The sequence below is a fragment of the Physella acuta genome, unplaced genomic scaffold (assembly GCF_028476545.2).
Source record: "Physella acuta isolate Inbredline_101_S28 unplaced genomic scaffold, ASM2847654v3 ptg002480l, whole genome shotgun sequence".
Classification (NCBI taxonomy): domain Eukaryota; kingdom Metazoa; phylum Mollusca; class Gastropoda; family Physidae; genus Physella; species Physella acuta.
Window position 1 is genome coordinate 1 of NW_026733955.1, and position 15,000 is coordinate 15,000.

At 41.6% G+C, this 15,000-nt stretch overlaps 1 protein-coding gene across 1 annotated transcript in view; it reads left to right on the plus strand.

The window, feature by feature from the left end:
- The first annotated feature begins 301 nt into the window (after window positions 1–301).
- The window catches only part of LOC131933376 (chitin-binding domain protein cbd-1-like), a 16,162-nt gene continuing 1,463 nt past the window's right edge, over window positions 302–15,000 (plus strand). The window contains exons 1-9 of the mRNA XM_059290158.1: window positions 302–421; window positions 3,203–3,326; window positions 3,931–4,058; window positions 5,173–5,287; window positions 6,023–6,153; window positions 6,863–6,989; window positions 12,147–12,304; window positions 13,511–13,625; window positions 14,627–14,772. Coding sequence (XP_059146141.1) covers window positions 352–421; window positions 3,203–3,326; window positions 3,931–4,058; window positions 5,173–5,287; window positions 6,023–6,153; window positions 6,863–6,989; window positions 12,147–12,304; window positions 13,511–13,625; window positions 14,627–14,772 — 1,114 coding nt within the window. The 5' untranslated portion in view covers window positions 302–351. The remainder of the gene's footprint in view (window positions 422–3,202; window positions 3,327–3,930; window positions 4,059–5,172; window positions 5,288–6,022; window positions 6,154–6,862; window positions 6,990–12,146; window positions 12,305–13,510; window positions 13,626–14,626; window positions 14,773–15,000) is intronic.

The following is a 15,000-nucleotide window of genomic DNA, read 5'->3' on the forward strand; positions in this document are numbered from 1 at the left end:
CTAACTTGAACCCGGATTCGAACTCGTAACGATCGGGTTAGCAATCTATCGCTCGCCACCGCCGGCCCATTCAAATGTTGATAAAAATCATGCAGTGGCGTAGCCAGGATCGTCTCAAGGGGGGGGGGGTCCAATCTTTTACCCGGGGACAAACTTTCGATTTGCACCCCCCCCCCCTCAAACTTTGATTTGTACCCCCCCATACTTTTTATATCTATACCGAGAGGTCTAAGACCCCCCCCCCCTACCCCCCCCCCCTCCTGCCTACGCCACTGAAATCATGTTATTCATTTTCCACCAAGAAGCGACGATGAAAGATCCAAGACTGAAGTTCCAGCTCACTATGATCTCATGATGTCCAGGCTTAAAGCAGCGAGTGTAGCTGTGCTACTCCTTGTGTGGTTACATGGCGCATCGGCAGGTGAGATGTATGTTGTGGCAGGTGAGATGTATGTTGTGGCAGGTGAGATGTATGTTGTGGCAGGTGAGATGTATGTTGTGGCAGGTGAGATGTGTGTTGTGGAAGGTGAGATGTATGTTGTGGCAGGTGAGATGTATGTTGTGGCAGGTGAGATGTATGTTGTGGCAGGTGAGATGTATGTTGTGGCAGGTGAGATGTATGTTGTGGCAGGTGAGATGTATGTTGTGGCAGGTGAGATGTATGTTGTGGCAGGTGAGATGTATGTTGTGGCAGGTGAGATGTATGTTGTGGCAGGTGAGATGTATGTTGTGAGATGTATGTTGTGGCAGGTGAGATGTATGTTGTGAGATGTATGTTGTGGCAGGTGAGATGTATGTTGTGGCAGGTGAGATGTATGTTGTGGCAGGTGAGATGTATGTTGTGAGATGTATGTTGTGGCAGGTGAGATGTATGTTGTGGCAGGTGAGATGTATGTTGTGGCAGGTGAGATGTATGTTGTGGCAGGTGAGATGTATGTTGTGGCAGGTGAGATGGATGTTGTGGCAGGTGAGATGTATGTGGTGGCAGGTGAGATGTATGTTGTGGCAGGTGAGATGTATGTTGTGGCAGGTGAGATGTATGTTGTGGCAGGTGAGATGTATGTTGTGGCAGGTGAGATGTATGTTGTGGCAGGTGAGATGTATGTTGTGGCAGGTGAGATGTATGTTGTGGCAGGTGAGATGTATGTTGTGGCAGGTGAGATGTATGTTATGGCAGGTGAGATGTATGTTGTGGCAGGTGAGATGTATGTTGTGGCAGGTGAGATGTATGTTGTGGCAGGTGAGATGTATGTTGTGGCAGGTGAGATGTATGTTGTGGCAGGTGAGATGTATGTTGTGGCAGGTGAGATGTATGTTGTGGCAGGTGAGATGTATGTTGTGGCAGGTGAGATGTATGTTGTGGCAGGTGAGATGTATGTTGTGGCAGGTGAGATGTATGTGGTGGCAGGTGAGATGTATGTTGTGGCAGGTGAGATGTATGTTGTGGCAGGTGAGATGTATGTTGTGGCAGGTGAGATGTATGTTGTGGCAGGTGAGATGTATGTTGTGGCAGGAGAGATGTGTGTTGTGGCAGGTGAGATGTATGTTGCGGCAGGTGAGATGTATGTTGTGGCAGGTGAGATGTGTGTTGTGGCAGGTGAGATGTATGTTGTGGCAGGTGAGATGTATGTTGTGGCAGGAGAGATGTATGTTGTGGCAGGTGAGATGTATGTTGTGGCAGGTGAGATGTATGTTGTGGCAGGTGAGATGTATGTTGTGGCAGGTGAGATGTATGTTGTGAGATGTATGTTGTGGCAGGTGAGATGTATGTTGTGGCAGGTGAGATGTATGTTGTGGCAGGTGAGATGTATGTTGTGGCAGGTGAGATGTATGTTGTGGCAGGTGAGATGTATGTTGTGGCAGGTGAGATGTATGTTGTGACAGGTGAGATGTATGTTGTGGCAGGTGAGATGTGTGATGTGGCAAGTGAGATGTATGTGGTGGCAGTTGAGATGTATGTGGTGGCAGGTGAGAAGTATGTGGTGGCAGGTGAGGTGTATGTTGTGGCAGGTGAGATGTATGTTGTGGCAGGTGAGATGTATGTTGTGAGATGTATGTTGTGGCAGGTGAGATGGATGTTGTGGCAGGTGAGATGTATGTGGTGGCAGGTGAGATGTATGTTGTGGCAGGTGAGATGTATGTTGTGAGATGTATGTTGTGGCAGGTGAGGTGTATGTTGTGGCAGGTGAGATGTATGTGGTGGCAGGTGAGATGTATGTTGTGGCAGGTGAGATGTATGTTGTGGCAGGTGAGATGTATGTTGTGGCAGGTGAGATGTATGTTGTGGCAGGTGAGATGTATGTTGGGGCAGGTGAGATGTATGTTGTGGCAGGTGGGATGTATGTGGTGGCAGGTGAGATGTATGTTGTGGCAGGTGAGATGTATGTTGTGGCAGGTGAGATGTATGTTGTGGCAGGTGAGATGTATGTTGTGGCAGGTGAGATGTATGTTGTGGCAGGTGAGATGTATGTTGTGGCAGGTGAGATGTATGTTGGGGCAGGTGAGATGTATGTTGTGGCAGGTGAGATGTATGTTGTGGCAGGTGAGATGTATGTTGTGGCAGGTGAGATGTATGTTGGGGCAGGTGAGGTGTATGTTGTGGCAGGTGAGATGTATGTTGTGGCAGGTGAGATGTGTGTTGTGGAAGGTGAGATGTATGTTGTGGCAGGTGAGATGTATGTTGGGGCAGGTGAGGTGTATGTTGTGGCAGGTGAGATGTATGTTGTGGCAGGTGAGATGTGTGTTGTGGAAGGTGAGATGTATGTTGTGGCAGGTGAGATGTATGTTGTGGCAGGTGAGATGTATGTTGTGGCAGGTGAGATGTATGTGGTGGCAGGTGAGATGTATGTAGGCGTAAGCGTGGGCATGCGCGTGGGTGTAGGTGTAGTTGTAGGTGTAGGTGTAGGTGTAGGTGTGGGTGTGGGTGTGGGTGTGGGTGTGGGTGTGGGTGTAGGTGTAGGTGTAGGTGTAGGTGTAGGTGTAGGTGTAGGTGTAGGTGTAGGTGTAGTTGTAGGTGTAGGTGTAGGTGTAGGTGTAGGTTTAGGTGTAGGCTTAGGCGTAGGTGGAGGTGGAGGTGGAGGTGTAGGTGTAGGTGTAGGTGTAGGTGTAGGTATAGGTGTGGGTGTGGGTGTGGGTGTAGGTGTCATAGCAAGAGACTTACAAACTTACAAATTTTTATAACTGTTACATTTTCCTCATACAGAAGCAACGTTTTTAACATGCATCTCCAATTGTGAAAATAAAACCGACGGTAACTACGTTATATGCGGAGACAAGTGTGAACAGGGCTATTTTCTGGCGTGTCACAATGGAAACGGAAATGAAATGTGAGAGTGCACAAATCCAGCCAGTGTTTTTCCAGACTTTTTTCTCCAGGGGGGGGGGGGGGTGGCACTTGAAATTTTCGGGGGGGGGGGGGTGGGGGGGCTGTAGACTTTCTTCAGGGGGGCGGGCACTGTTAAAAGTATATATTTTCTATATAAATTATATAAATTTCATTTCGTTCTGGGGGGGGGGGGGGGCGGTAAAATTTTTTCGAGATGCCTGGAAGAAACTCTGAATCCAGCACTTACCAATCGTAACTGTACTTCAGGATTGGTCTCTACTCACTTCTAAGCCAGCTTATTTGAGAATTATTTAACACTAAGTTAGGTTGAAATTTAAAGAAATTATACCCTAGTTTTTTAATATTGTATGTTATTTTGCAGTAAGAGTACGAGATAATTATGAAATTAAAATACGGTCATGATTTAGGCCGTGTACCAATTTAAACAATTTAAAAAAAATAAATTATAATTAAAACATTATTTAACACTAAGTTAGGTTGAAATTTAAAGAAATTATACCCTAGTTTTTTAATACTGTAGGCCTATGTCAATTTGCAATAAAAGTACGAGATAATTATGTAATTAAAATGCGATTCTGACTTAGGCCGTGTGCTTTGGGCATGTACCACTTTAAAAACGGCACCCAGTACAACGCTCGACTCATCTTTGACCCGTCTATGGATGCTTGTACTTACAGTAAAGAAATCTGCAGCACTCCGTCATTCCAAGTCAGTAAGTCCTTGTTTTAGCTACTCTCATCAACATCTGCAGCACTCCGTCATTCCAAGTCAGTAAGTCCTTGGTTTAGCTACTCTCATCAACATCTGCAGCACTCGGCATTCCCAGTCAGTAAGTCCTTGGTTTAGCTACTCTCATCAACATTTGCAGCAGTCCGGCATTCCCAGTCAGTAAGTCCTTGGTTTAGCTACTCTCATCAACATTTGCAGCAGTCCGGCATTCCCAGTCAGTAAGTCCTTGGTTTAGCTACTCTCATCAACATCTGCAGCACTCGGCATTCCCAGTCAGTAAGTCCTTGGTTTAGCTACTCTCATCAACATCTGCAGCACTCGGCATTCCCAGTCAGTAAGTCCTTTGTTTAGCTACTCTCATCAACATCTGCAGCAGTCCGGCATTCCCAGTCAGTAAGTCCTTGGTTTAGCTTATACCATCAACATCTGCAGCACTCGGCATTCCAAGTCAGTAAGTCCTTGGTTTAGCTACTCTCATCAACATTTGCAGCACTCCGGAATTGCCTGCGCTTTACTGTCTGGTGGAGTTGTCTCACGGTTGGTGATCAAGACATATTTTCAGCGGGGTGTTGTGGGATTTTCACCTGGGGTTAGGCTGTATGTATCGGGGGGGGGGGGGGACATCAACAACCACAGCATGTGATCTAAACCCGCAACTTACAGGATATATTTCGTATTATAAACACGGCGACGAAATGACATACCAGGTAGAAAACAGTGGCGTAGGCAGGGGGGTCATAACCCCCCATAGACCCCTCGGTATATATATAAAAAGTATGAGGGGGGTGCAAATCGAAAGTTTGAGGGGGGGGGGGGTGCAAATCAAAAGTTTGAGGGGGGGGGGGGTGCAAATCGAAAGTTTGTCCCCGGGTAAAAATTGGAAACCCCCCCCCACCCACCCCCTTGAGACGATCCTGGTTACGCCACTGGTAGAAAATAATTTCGTATTTTGTATCTTATTACACATTTTAGCGTCCGAACCTTTTTATTAAAAAGAGCAAGTTTTTTTTTTTATTTTCCTTATTTTCATTGCATTTGAAAGCTTGTTATTATAAAAGTTTTTAGAGTTTTATTTTATTTCTCCCTTCAACCAACAGGAACTTGTGTGGCCTACGGTTGCTCGTACCGTAAAGATGGGCTCTACGCATTGTGTGGCGAGCAATGTCTTGAGGGGTATTATGCGGAATGCGAGAGAGGAATCTTGAAAAAAGTGTAAGATCATTACCTTAGATCATTTAGTCAAGATATCAATACTAGACGGGACGGTGGGAAGAGTATGTTTGCTAACTCATAGAGTCCCGAGTTCGGATCCCTGGGCAGATAATGCTTTTTAAAATTGTGAACGGAAGCTCTTCTATGAGAGAAAAACATCAAAATGAAACAACTACTGCCTTGTTGTTTGAACTTGAGTGGATGAACACTAGGGAAGTACTCCCCAAGCTAAAAACTCCAGCTATAACTGGTTGCCACGTAATTCTTACCCAAGAACTTGACCTTCCAAGCATCATAAAAAATAAAAGTAAAGTTACTCATTCAAACTTAGAAGTCATTGGACAGATGAAGTATATGGATGGGTAGCCAAGCCGCCTTTATTTTTTTTAACATGAGCAGTGTTTCTTTGAGACTTTTTTCTTCGTTGGGGTGGGGGGTCTGACTAAATAATCCCTGGGGGGGGGGGGGAGGAAGTGGTAAAAGAATATATTTTCTGTATAAATTCCATTTCGTTCTGAGGGGGGGGGGGGGGAGACTTTCTTCGGAGCCCTCCCCCTCCGAAGTAATGACTGGAAGAAATTCTGAACAACTGTCAAGTACCCATCAGAGCTGAGTTAACCCAGGAACGTCTTACGGAAACCCCAATATCCCAACTCGACTTTCGGGTTAGCAATCGGCCAGTCAAATCATCACCCCAAACGTAATACCCACTAACCACGTTGTCCTTGCCAATAGACAATGCGAGCGCAACGAGTCCAACCCACAGGAGAAGCTGGTGTTTCAGCCGTCGAGTAAACAGTGTGAGCCGTCCAGCGAAACGTGCACAAGCAATGATGAGATTGCAGAGAACTTGGTGAAAAATAAACGTAGGTTCAACTGTGGTTGGTTGTAGGTTGTGGTTCAATAGGTTCAACTGTGGTTTGTTGCAGGTTGTGGTTCAATTCTCTTTCCTGTTGTGGTCTGTAGAGCTGTAGCGTAACGATACGTATGCGGAGGGGCGGTCAGGACTTAGGGAAAACATTTTAAAAAATATTGTCAACATTTTCTATCCGGTTAAAAAAAAATAAAATAGTGTGAGAGGTTGTGTGAGAGGTGGCACCCCAAGTATGACACCCGACCTTACGGCGGTGCGGTGCTGGTTGGTGACCGGAAATATGCGCAACGGAAAACTGCGCACAATAATGCGCATAAGTGAATTTATTTATTTTTGTAAGTCAAGTATTCATAGACGTTAGCAAACATCGATCACATGTACATTGTAGAATGGTAAGCATTTTTTTTCACAGAATATTACAAAATTAAAGTTTATTAGTATTAATTAATAAGTATGTGCGCATTTATCTGTTTGCGCATTTTTCCGTTGCGCATTTTTTCCGTTGCGCATTTTTCCAACGGCGCATTTTTTCTGGGAACTCATCTTGTTAAGGGACGGTGCTTGAGCTTGCTGTGCCCACATTTAAGACTACAAAAATATATTCATAAAGTAAAAGCATACCAGACTTTGCCTGTTGCTGTTTCATTCAAGAGTCAGATAGCAAGTCATTGATAATTTAATTTAACTTGATGTTATTTCAGCAAGCAGCTGTGTCAACGATGACAATGACTGTAGTGGCCTGCCTGACGGAAACTATAAGATCTGCAAGGCTGAGTCTTGTCTGGCTGGGTTGTTCGCTAGTTGCAGTGGTGAGCTTTATTACGAGAGGTACGTCTTTGTTGATGTTATGTGTGTGTGTTTAGTGTACGGCTTTGTTGTTTAGTGTACGTCTTGTTGTTTAGTGTACGTCTTTGTTGATGTTATATGTGTATGTTTAGTGGGTTGATTTGTTGTTGTTATGTGTGTGTGTTTAGTGGGTTGATCTGTTGTTATGTGTGTGTGTATAGTGTTCGTCTTTGTTGATGTTATGTGTGTATGTTTAGTGGGTTGATTTGTTGATGTTATGTGTGTGTGTTTAGTGGGTTGATTTGTTGATGTTATGTGTGTGTGTGTTTAGTGTACGTCTTTGTTGATGTTATGTGTGTGTGTGTTTAGTGTACGTCTTTGTTGATGTTATGTGTGTGTGTGTTTAGTGTACGTCTTTGTTGATGTTATGTGTGTGTGTTTAGTGGGTTGATTTGTTGATGTTATGTGTGTGTGTTTAGTGGGTTGATTTGTTGATGTTATGTGTGTGTTTAGTGTTCGTCTTTGTTGATGTTATGTGTGTGTTTAGTGGGTTGATTTGGTGATGTTATGTGTGTGTTTAGTGTACGTCTTTGTTGATATTATGTGTGTGTTTAGTGGGTTGATTTGTTGTTATGTGTGTGTGTTTAGTGTACGACTTTGTTGATGTTATGTGTGTGTGTTTAGTGGGTTGATTTGTTGTTGTTATGTGTGTGTGTTTAGTGGGTTGATTTGTTGTTGTTATGTGTGTGTGTTTAGTTTACGTCTTTGTTCTTGTTATGTGTGTGTGTTTAGTGGTTTGAAAAGTTTGTATGTGTGTGTGTGTGTTTAGTATACGTCTTTATTGATGTTATGTGTGTGTGTTTAGTGGGTTGATCTGTTGTTATGTGTGTGTGTGTTTAGTGGGTTGATTTGTTGTTATGCGTGTGTGTGTTTAGTTGGTTGATTTGTTGTTGTTATGTGTGTGTGTTTAGTGGGTTGATTTGTTTTTAGTTATGTGTGTGTGTTTAGTGGGTTGATTTGTTGTTGTTATGTGTGTGAGTTTAGTGGGTTGATTTGTTGTTGTTGTGTGTGTGTGTGTTTAGTGTACGTCTTTATTGATGTTATGTGTGTGTGTTAAGTGGGTTGATTTGTTATGTTTGTGTGTTTAGTGAACGTCTTTGTTGATGTTATGTGTGTGTGTTTAGTGGGTTGATCTGTTGTTGTTATGTGTGTGTTAGTGGGTTGATTTGTTGTTGTTATGTGTGTGTGTGTTTAGTGGGTTGTTTTGTTGGTTTTATGTGTGTGTGTTTAGTGGGTTGATTTGTTGTTATTATGTGCGTGTGTTTAGTGGGTTAATTTGTTGTTGTTATGTGTGTGTGTGTTTAGTGGGTTGATTTGTTGTTGTTATGTGTGTGTGTGTTTAGTGTGTTGATTTGAGCGTTTGTGGTTTGTTTTTAGTTATGTGTGTGTGTGTGTTTAGTGTGTTGGTTGTTGTTGTTATGTGTGTGTGTGTGTTTAGTGGGTTGATCTGTTGTTATGTGCGTGTTAAGTGTGTTGATTTGTTGTTATGCGTGTGTGTGTTTAGTGGGTTGATTTGTTGTTGTTATGCGTGTGTGTGTTTAGTGGGTTGATCTGTTGTTGTTATGTGTGTGTGTTTAGTGGGTTGATATGTTGTTGTTATGTGTGTGTGTTTAGTGTACGTTTTTGTTGATGTTATGTGTGTGTGTTTAGTGGGTTGATCTGTTGTTATGTGTGTGTGTTTAGTCGGTTGATTTGTTGTTATGCGTGTGTGTGTTTAGTTGGTTGATTTGTTGTTGTTATGTGTGTGTTTTTAGTGGGTTGATTTGTTGTTGTTATGTGCGTGTTTAGTGGGTTGATTTGTTGTTGTTATGTGTGTGTGTTTAGTGGGTTGATTTGTTGTTGTTATGTGTGTGTGTGTTTAGTTTACGTCTTTATTGATGTTATGTGTGTGTGTGTTAAGTGGGTTGATTTGTTAAGTTAGTGTACGTCTTTGTTAATGTTATGTGTGTGTGTTTAGTGGGTTGATCTGTTGTTGTTATGTGTGTGTTAGTGGGTTTATTTGTTGTTATGTGTGTGTGTGTGTTTAGTGGGTTGATTTGTTGTTGTTATGTGTGTGTGTTTAGTGGGTTGATTTGTTGTTGTTATGTGTGTGTGTGTTTAGTGGGTTGTTTTGTTGTTGTTATGTGTGTGTGTTTAGTGGGTTGATCTGTTGTTATGTGTGTGTGTTTAGTGGGTTGATATGTTGTTGTTATGTGTGTGTGTTTAGTGTACGTCTTTGTTGATGTTATGTGTGTGTGTTTAGTGGGTTGAAATGTTGTTATGTGTGTGTGTGTTTAGTGTACGTCTTTGTTGATGTTATGTGTGTGTGTTTAGTGGGTTAATTTGTTGTTGTTATGTGTGTGTGTGTGTTTAGTGTGTTGATTTTAGCGTTTGCGGTTTGATTTTAGTTATGTGTGCGTGTTTAGTGGGTTGATTTGTTGTTGTTATGTGTGTGTGTGTTTAGTGGGTTGATCTGTTGTTATGTGTGTGTGTTTAGTGTGTTGATTTGTTGTTATGCGTGTGTGTATTTAGTGGGTTAATTTGTTGTTGTTATGCGTGTTTGTTTAGTAGGTTGATCTGTTGTTGTTATGTGTGTGTGTTTAAAGGGTTGAAATGTTGTAATGTGTGTGTGTGTGTTTAGTGTACGTCTTTGTTGTTGTTATGTGTGTGTGTTTAGTGGGTTGATCTGTTGTTATGCGTGTGTGTTTAGTGTGTTGATTTGTTGTTATTCGTGTGTGTGTTTAGTTGGTTGATTTGTTGTTGTTATGTGTGTGTGTTTAGTGGGTTGATTTGTTTTAGTTATGTGTGTGTGTGTTTAGTGGGTTGATTTGTTGTTGTTATGTGTGTGTGTTAAGTGGGTTGATTTGTTGTTGTTATGTGTGTGTATGTTTAGTGGGTTGATTTGTTGTTGTTATGTGTGTGTGTTTAGTGTACGTCTTTATTGATGTTATGTGTGTGTGTGTTAAGTGGGTTGATTTGTTATGTGTGTGTGTTTAGCTTTGTTGATGTTATGTGTGTGTGTGTTTAGTGGGTTAATTTGTTGTTGTTATGTGTGTGTGTGTGTTTAGTGGGTTGATTTGTTGTTGTTGTGTGTGTGTGTGTGTGTTTAGTGTGTTGATTTAAGCGTTTGCGGTTTGATTTTAGTTATGTGTGTGTGTTTAGTGGGTTGATTTGTTGTTGTTATATGTGTGTGTGTTTAGTGGGTTGATCTGTTGTTATGTGTGTGTGTTTAGTGTGTTGATTTGTTGTTATGCGTGTGTGTATTTAGTTTGTTGATTTGTTGTTGTTATGCGTGTGTGTGTTTAGTGGGTTGATCTGTTGTTGTTATGTGTGTGTGTTTAGTGGGTTGATATGCTGTTGTTATGTGTGTGTGTTTAGTGTACGTCTCTGTTGATGTTATGTGTGTGTGTTTAGTGGGTTGATTTATTTTTAGTTATGTTTGTGTGTTTAGTGGGTTAATTTGTTGTTGTTATGTGTGTGTGTTAAGTGGGTTGATTTGTTGTTGTTATGTGTGTGTGTGTTAAGTGGGTTGATTTGTTATGTTTGTGTGTTTAGTATACGTCTTTTTTGATGTTATGTGTGTGTGTGTGTGTTTAGTGGGTTGATCTGTTGTTGTTATGTGTGTGTTTAGTGGGTTGATCTGTTGTTATGTGTGTGTGTTTAGTGGGTTGATTTGTTTTTATGTGTGTGTGTGTGTGTTTAGTGGGTTGATCTGTTGTTGTTATGTGTGTGTTTAGTGGGTTGATCTGTTGTTATGTGTGTGTGTTTAGTGGGTTGATTTGTTTTTAGTTATATGTGTGTGTGTTTAGTGGGTTGTTTTGTTGTTGTTATGTGTGTGTGTTTAGTGGGTTGATTTGTTGGTTTTATGTGTGTGTGTGTTTAGTGGGTTGAAATGTTGTTATTATGTGTGTGTGTTTAGTGGGTTGATTTGTTGTTGCTATGTGTGTGTGTTTAGTGGGTTGATTTGCTGTTGTTATGTGTGTGTGTTTAGTGTGTTGATTTGAGCGTTTGTGGTTTGTTTTTAGTTATGTGTGTGTGTTTAGTGGGTTGATTTGTTGTTGTTATGCGTGTGTGTGTTTAGTGGGTTGATTTGTTGTTGTTCTGCGTGTGTGTGTTTAGTGGGTTGATTTGTTGGTTTTACGTGTGTGTGTTTAGTGGGTTGATTTCTTGTTATTATGTGTGTGTGTATTGTGGGTTGATATGTTGTTGTTATGTGTGTGTTTAGTGGGTTGATTTGTTGTTGTTATGTGTGTGTGTGTGTGTTAAGTGGGTTGATTTGTTGTTTTTATGTGTGTGTGTTTAGTGGGTTGATTTGTTGTTGTTATGTGTGTGTGTTTAGTGTGTTGATTTGAGCGTTTGTGGTTTGTTTTTAGTTATGTGTGTGTGTTTAGTGGGTTGATTTGTTGTTGTTATATTTGTGTGTTTAGTGGGTTGATTTGTTGTTGTTATGTGTGTGTGTGTGTGTGTGTTTAGTGGGTTGATTTGTTGTTGCTATGTGTGTGTGTTGAGTGTGTGTGTGTGTGTTTAGTGTGTTGATTTGAGCGTTTGTGGGTAATTTGTTAGTGAGGTGTGTTAGTGAAGTTGTAATTCTGTAGTTGTGTTAGTCGAAAGTGTGTAGTTGTGTTAGTTGTAAGTCTGTAGCTGTGCTAGTTGTGTGTAGCTGTGTTAGTTGTGTGTAGCTGTGTGAGTTGTGAATAGCTGTGTTCGTTGTAAGTGTGTATTGTGTTAGTTGTAAGTGTGTAGCTGTGTTAGTTTATTTAGTTGTAAGTATGTAGCTGTATTTGTTGTAAGTATGTAGCTGTGTTAGTTGTTATTGTGTAGCTGTGTTAGTTGTGTGTTGCCTTTAGGTGTGTGTCTGCTGTGTGTTGTCGTTTTTTTGTTGTTGCTGTGTTAGTTGTTGTCAGTGTGTTGCCTTGTGTTTCTGTGCTAGCTGTTAGTGTGTTGCCTTGTGTGTCACTGTGAAATTTATGTTAACGTGTTTGTGCCTGTGTCAGTTTTGTGTTGCCAAGTGTTTTGCTATCTTAGCTATTAACGTGCATATGTTAAATCTACTTCGTCACAAATCTGTGTGTAATAGCATACGTGTCTGTGTAAACTGTTTTTAGAAGAACACGCATCAAAATATTAACACAACAAAACTTGTAATTTTCTGGCTTCTAGGGAGTGCTCCCTAGGGTTGGACTACAGCGATCCAAACAAACAAGTCACCAAAAGGCTCATTTACCACCCCGAGACTGACTCCTGTGAATATTCAGCGGATATCTGTCACGAAAAAAACGAAGTCGCTGACAATAGTGACAATACCACCGCTAAAAGCAGTATGTATTCCATGACAAAATCATGTATGAGTATTTGTGAAGGTAATTAGAGTAATTTACGTGATTTTACAAAACACAAATACGTTTTGTTACATCTTGTTTGGTATGTATTCATATAATGTCTGCTAGTGACGTCTTGTATTTAAATAATTAAAAACAACACAACAGCCGACCAACCGGAGGGGGTGCTGTCACCCCGCTTTCACACCCCTTAACACCGCCGCGGGTCCGCTCGTTCAATATAATCAGAATATTCTAGATTTACACATCAATCTAACTACTCTATCTACAACTAAAGCTCGGCTTCTCCCTACACACTCCAATGACCAAAAATAACACTTAATTTCAACTCTACATCTTTCCTCTAGCACTACCTATCTCTAACTCAACATTTCAACTCTCTACATCTTTCCTCTAGCACTACCTATCTCTAACTCAACATTTCAACTCTCTACATCTTTCCTCTAGCACTACCTATCTCTAACTCAACATTTTAACTCTCTACATCTTTCCTCTACCACTACCTATCTCTAACTCAACATTTCAACTCTCTACATCTTTCCTCTAGCGCTACCCATCTCTAACTCAACATTTCAACTCTCTACATCTTTCCCCTAGCGCTACCTATCTCTAACTCAACATTTCAACTCTCTACATCTTTCCCTTAACGCTACCTATCTCTAACTTATCATTTCAACTCTCTACATCTTTCCCCTAGCGCTACCTATCTCTAACTCAACATTTCAACTCTCTACATCTTTCCCTTACCGCTACCTATCTCTAACTCATCATTTCAACTCTCTACATCTTTCCCTTACCGCTATCTATCTCTAACTGCTGACCCACGCTTCAATGGTCATCTGACCGTCCCACGTGACCGGCCTTCTCCTGCAATTCTATTGGTCCACCTGATTATCCTATGCTCTGTTTCTGCCATCCTCTGCTTGACCTGTATGACGTATAACTTGCGTCATCCCAATAATGATGATGATGATGATGATGATGATGAGGATGATGATGATGATGATGATGGTGATGATGATAATGATGATGATGATGATAATGATGATGATGATGATGATGATGATGACGATGACGATGATGATGGTGATGATGATGATGATGATGATTATGATGATGATGATGATGATGACGATGACAATGACGATGACGATGACGATGATGATTTACATTTACTCCTCTTAGACAAACCAGATTGTGTCGACAGCTGCAAAAACATGCCAGACGGCAACTACATGCTGTGCGGAGAACAGTGTAATGGCTACTACGCGACCTGCTCCAATGACGCGCTTCATAAAATGTAAGTCGCCAGTTTTTGGGAGAGTTCAGTTCACTCTGTCAAGTGGTCAGAGGCGTAACGAGGGGGGGGGGACGGGGGTGCGGACCGCACCGGGTGACACCATTTAGGGGGGTGACAGCAAGGCAAAAAATAGCAAAATAAATAGAGAAAAATTGGAGGGGGGGGGTGCAAATCAAAAGTTTGAGGGGGGGGGGTGCAAATCGTAAGTTTGAGGGGGGGGGGGTGCAAGTCGAAAATTTGAAAGTTTGTCCCCGGGACGCCTCTGGGGGGTGACACCATTAAGTGCCGCACCGGGTGACACCCGACCTCGCTACGCCACTGCAAGTGGTAATTAGTATAACCTCAGGTAAGATTAATTAGCACTGTCAGGTTGTAATTAGAGTAACCTCAAGTGAGATTAATTAAATTTGTAAGGTGATAATTAGAGTAATTTCAGGTGAGATTAATTAACTTTGTAAGGTGGTAATTAGAGTGATTTCAGGTGAGATTAATTAACACTGTCAGGTGGTAATTAGAGTAATTTCAGGTGAGATTAATTAACACTGTCATGTGGTGATTAGAGTAATTTCAGATGAGATTAATTAACACTGTCATGTGGTGATTAGAGTAATTGGGGTGAAGATAAAAAAAGCATTTAATGGACATTTTTGTAGGAACCCCCTCCCACAACAACATCCCCCCCCCCACAAGTGAAATACACCCTCCTCCCCCAACAATGTATTACACCTCCGAGTGTTTCTTCCAGACTTTTTTTTCCGTGGGGGGCGCCTAAAATTTTCGAGGGGGGTGGACTAAAATTTCCGGGGGGGGGGGGCTGGCACTGTTAAAAATATATATTTTCTATATAAATTCCATTTCGTTCGTGGGGGGGGGGGGGGGGGGGCTCCGTCGCCCCGAAGAGATACCTGGAAAAAACTCTGCACCTCCCCTCAACCGGAGATGAACGCTGCCCTAACATTAAAGACAACATATCTTACGATCTCCCGTCTTATATTCCCCAGGGAATGTGCACTCGGCTACCATACGCACCCCGATGGTGCAACCAACCTGACCAGGACGAACTACGAACCCTCTCAAGACAAGTGCCTGTTCACCACAAACTATTGTGATGGCTTTATCCGAGAGGCTTTATTGTCACATGTCAATGGTAATTATAATATTGTAAACTCCTTCCCTCCCTCTTCCTCTCCCTCTTTCTCTCTCTCCCCCTCTCTCTCTCTCTCTCTCTCTCTCTCTCTCTCTCTCTATATATATATATATATATGTATAAGTTATATATATTTATACTTATGCTTATATATGCCTATATATATATATATATATATATATATATATATATATATATATATATATATATATATATATATATATATAT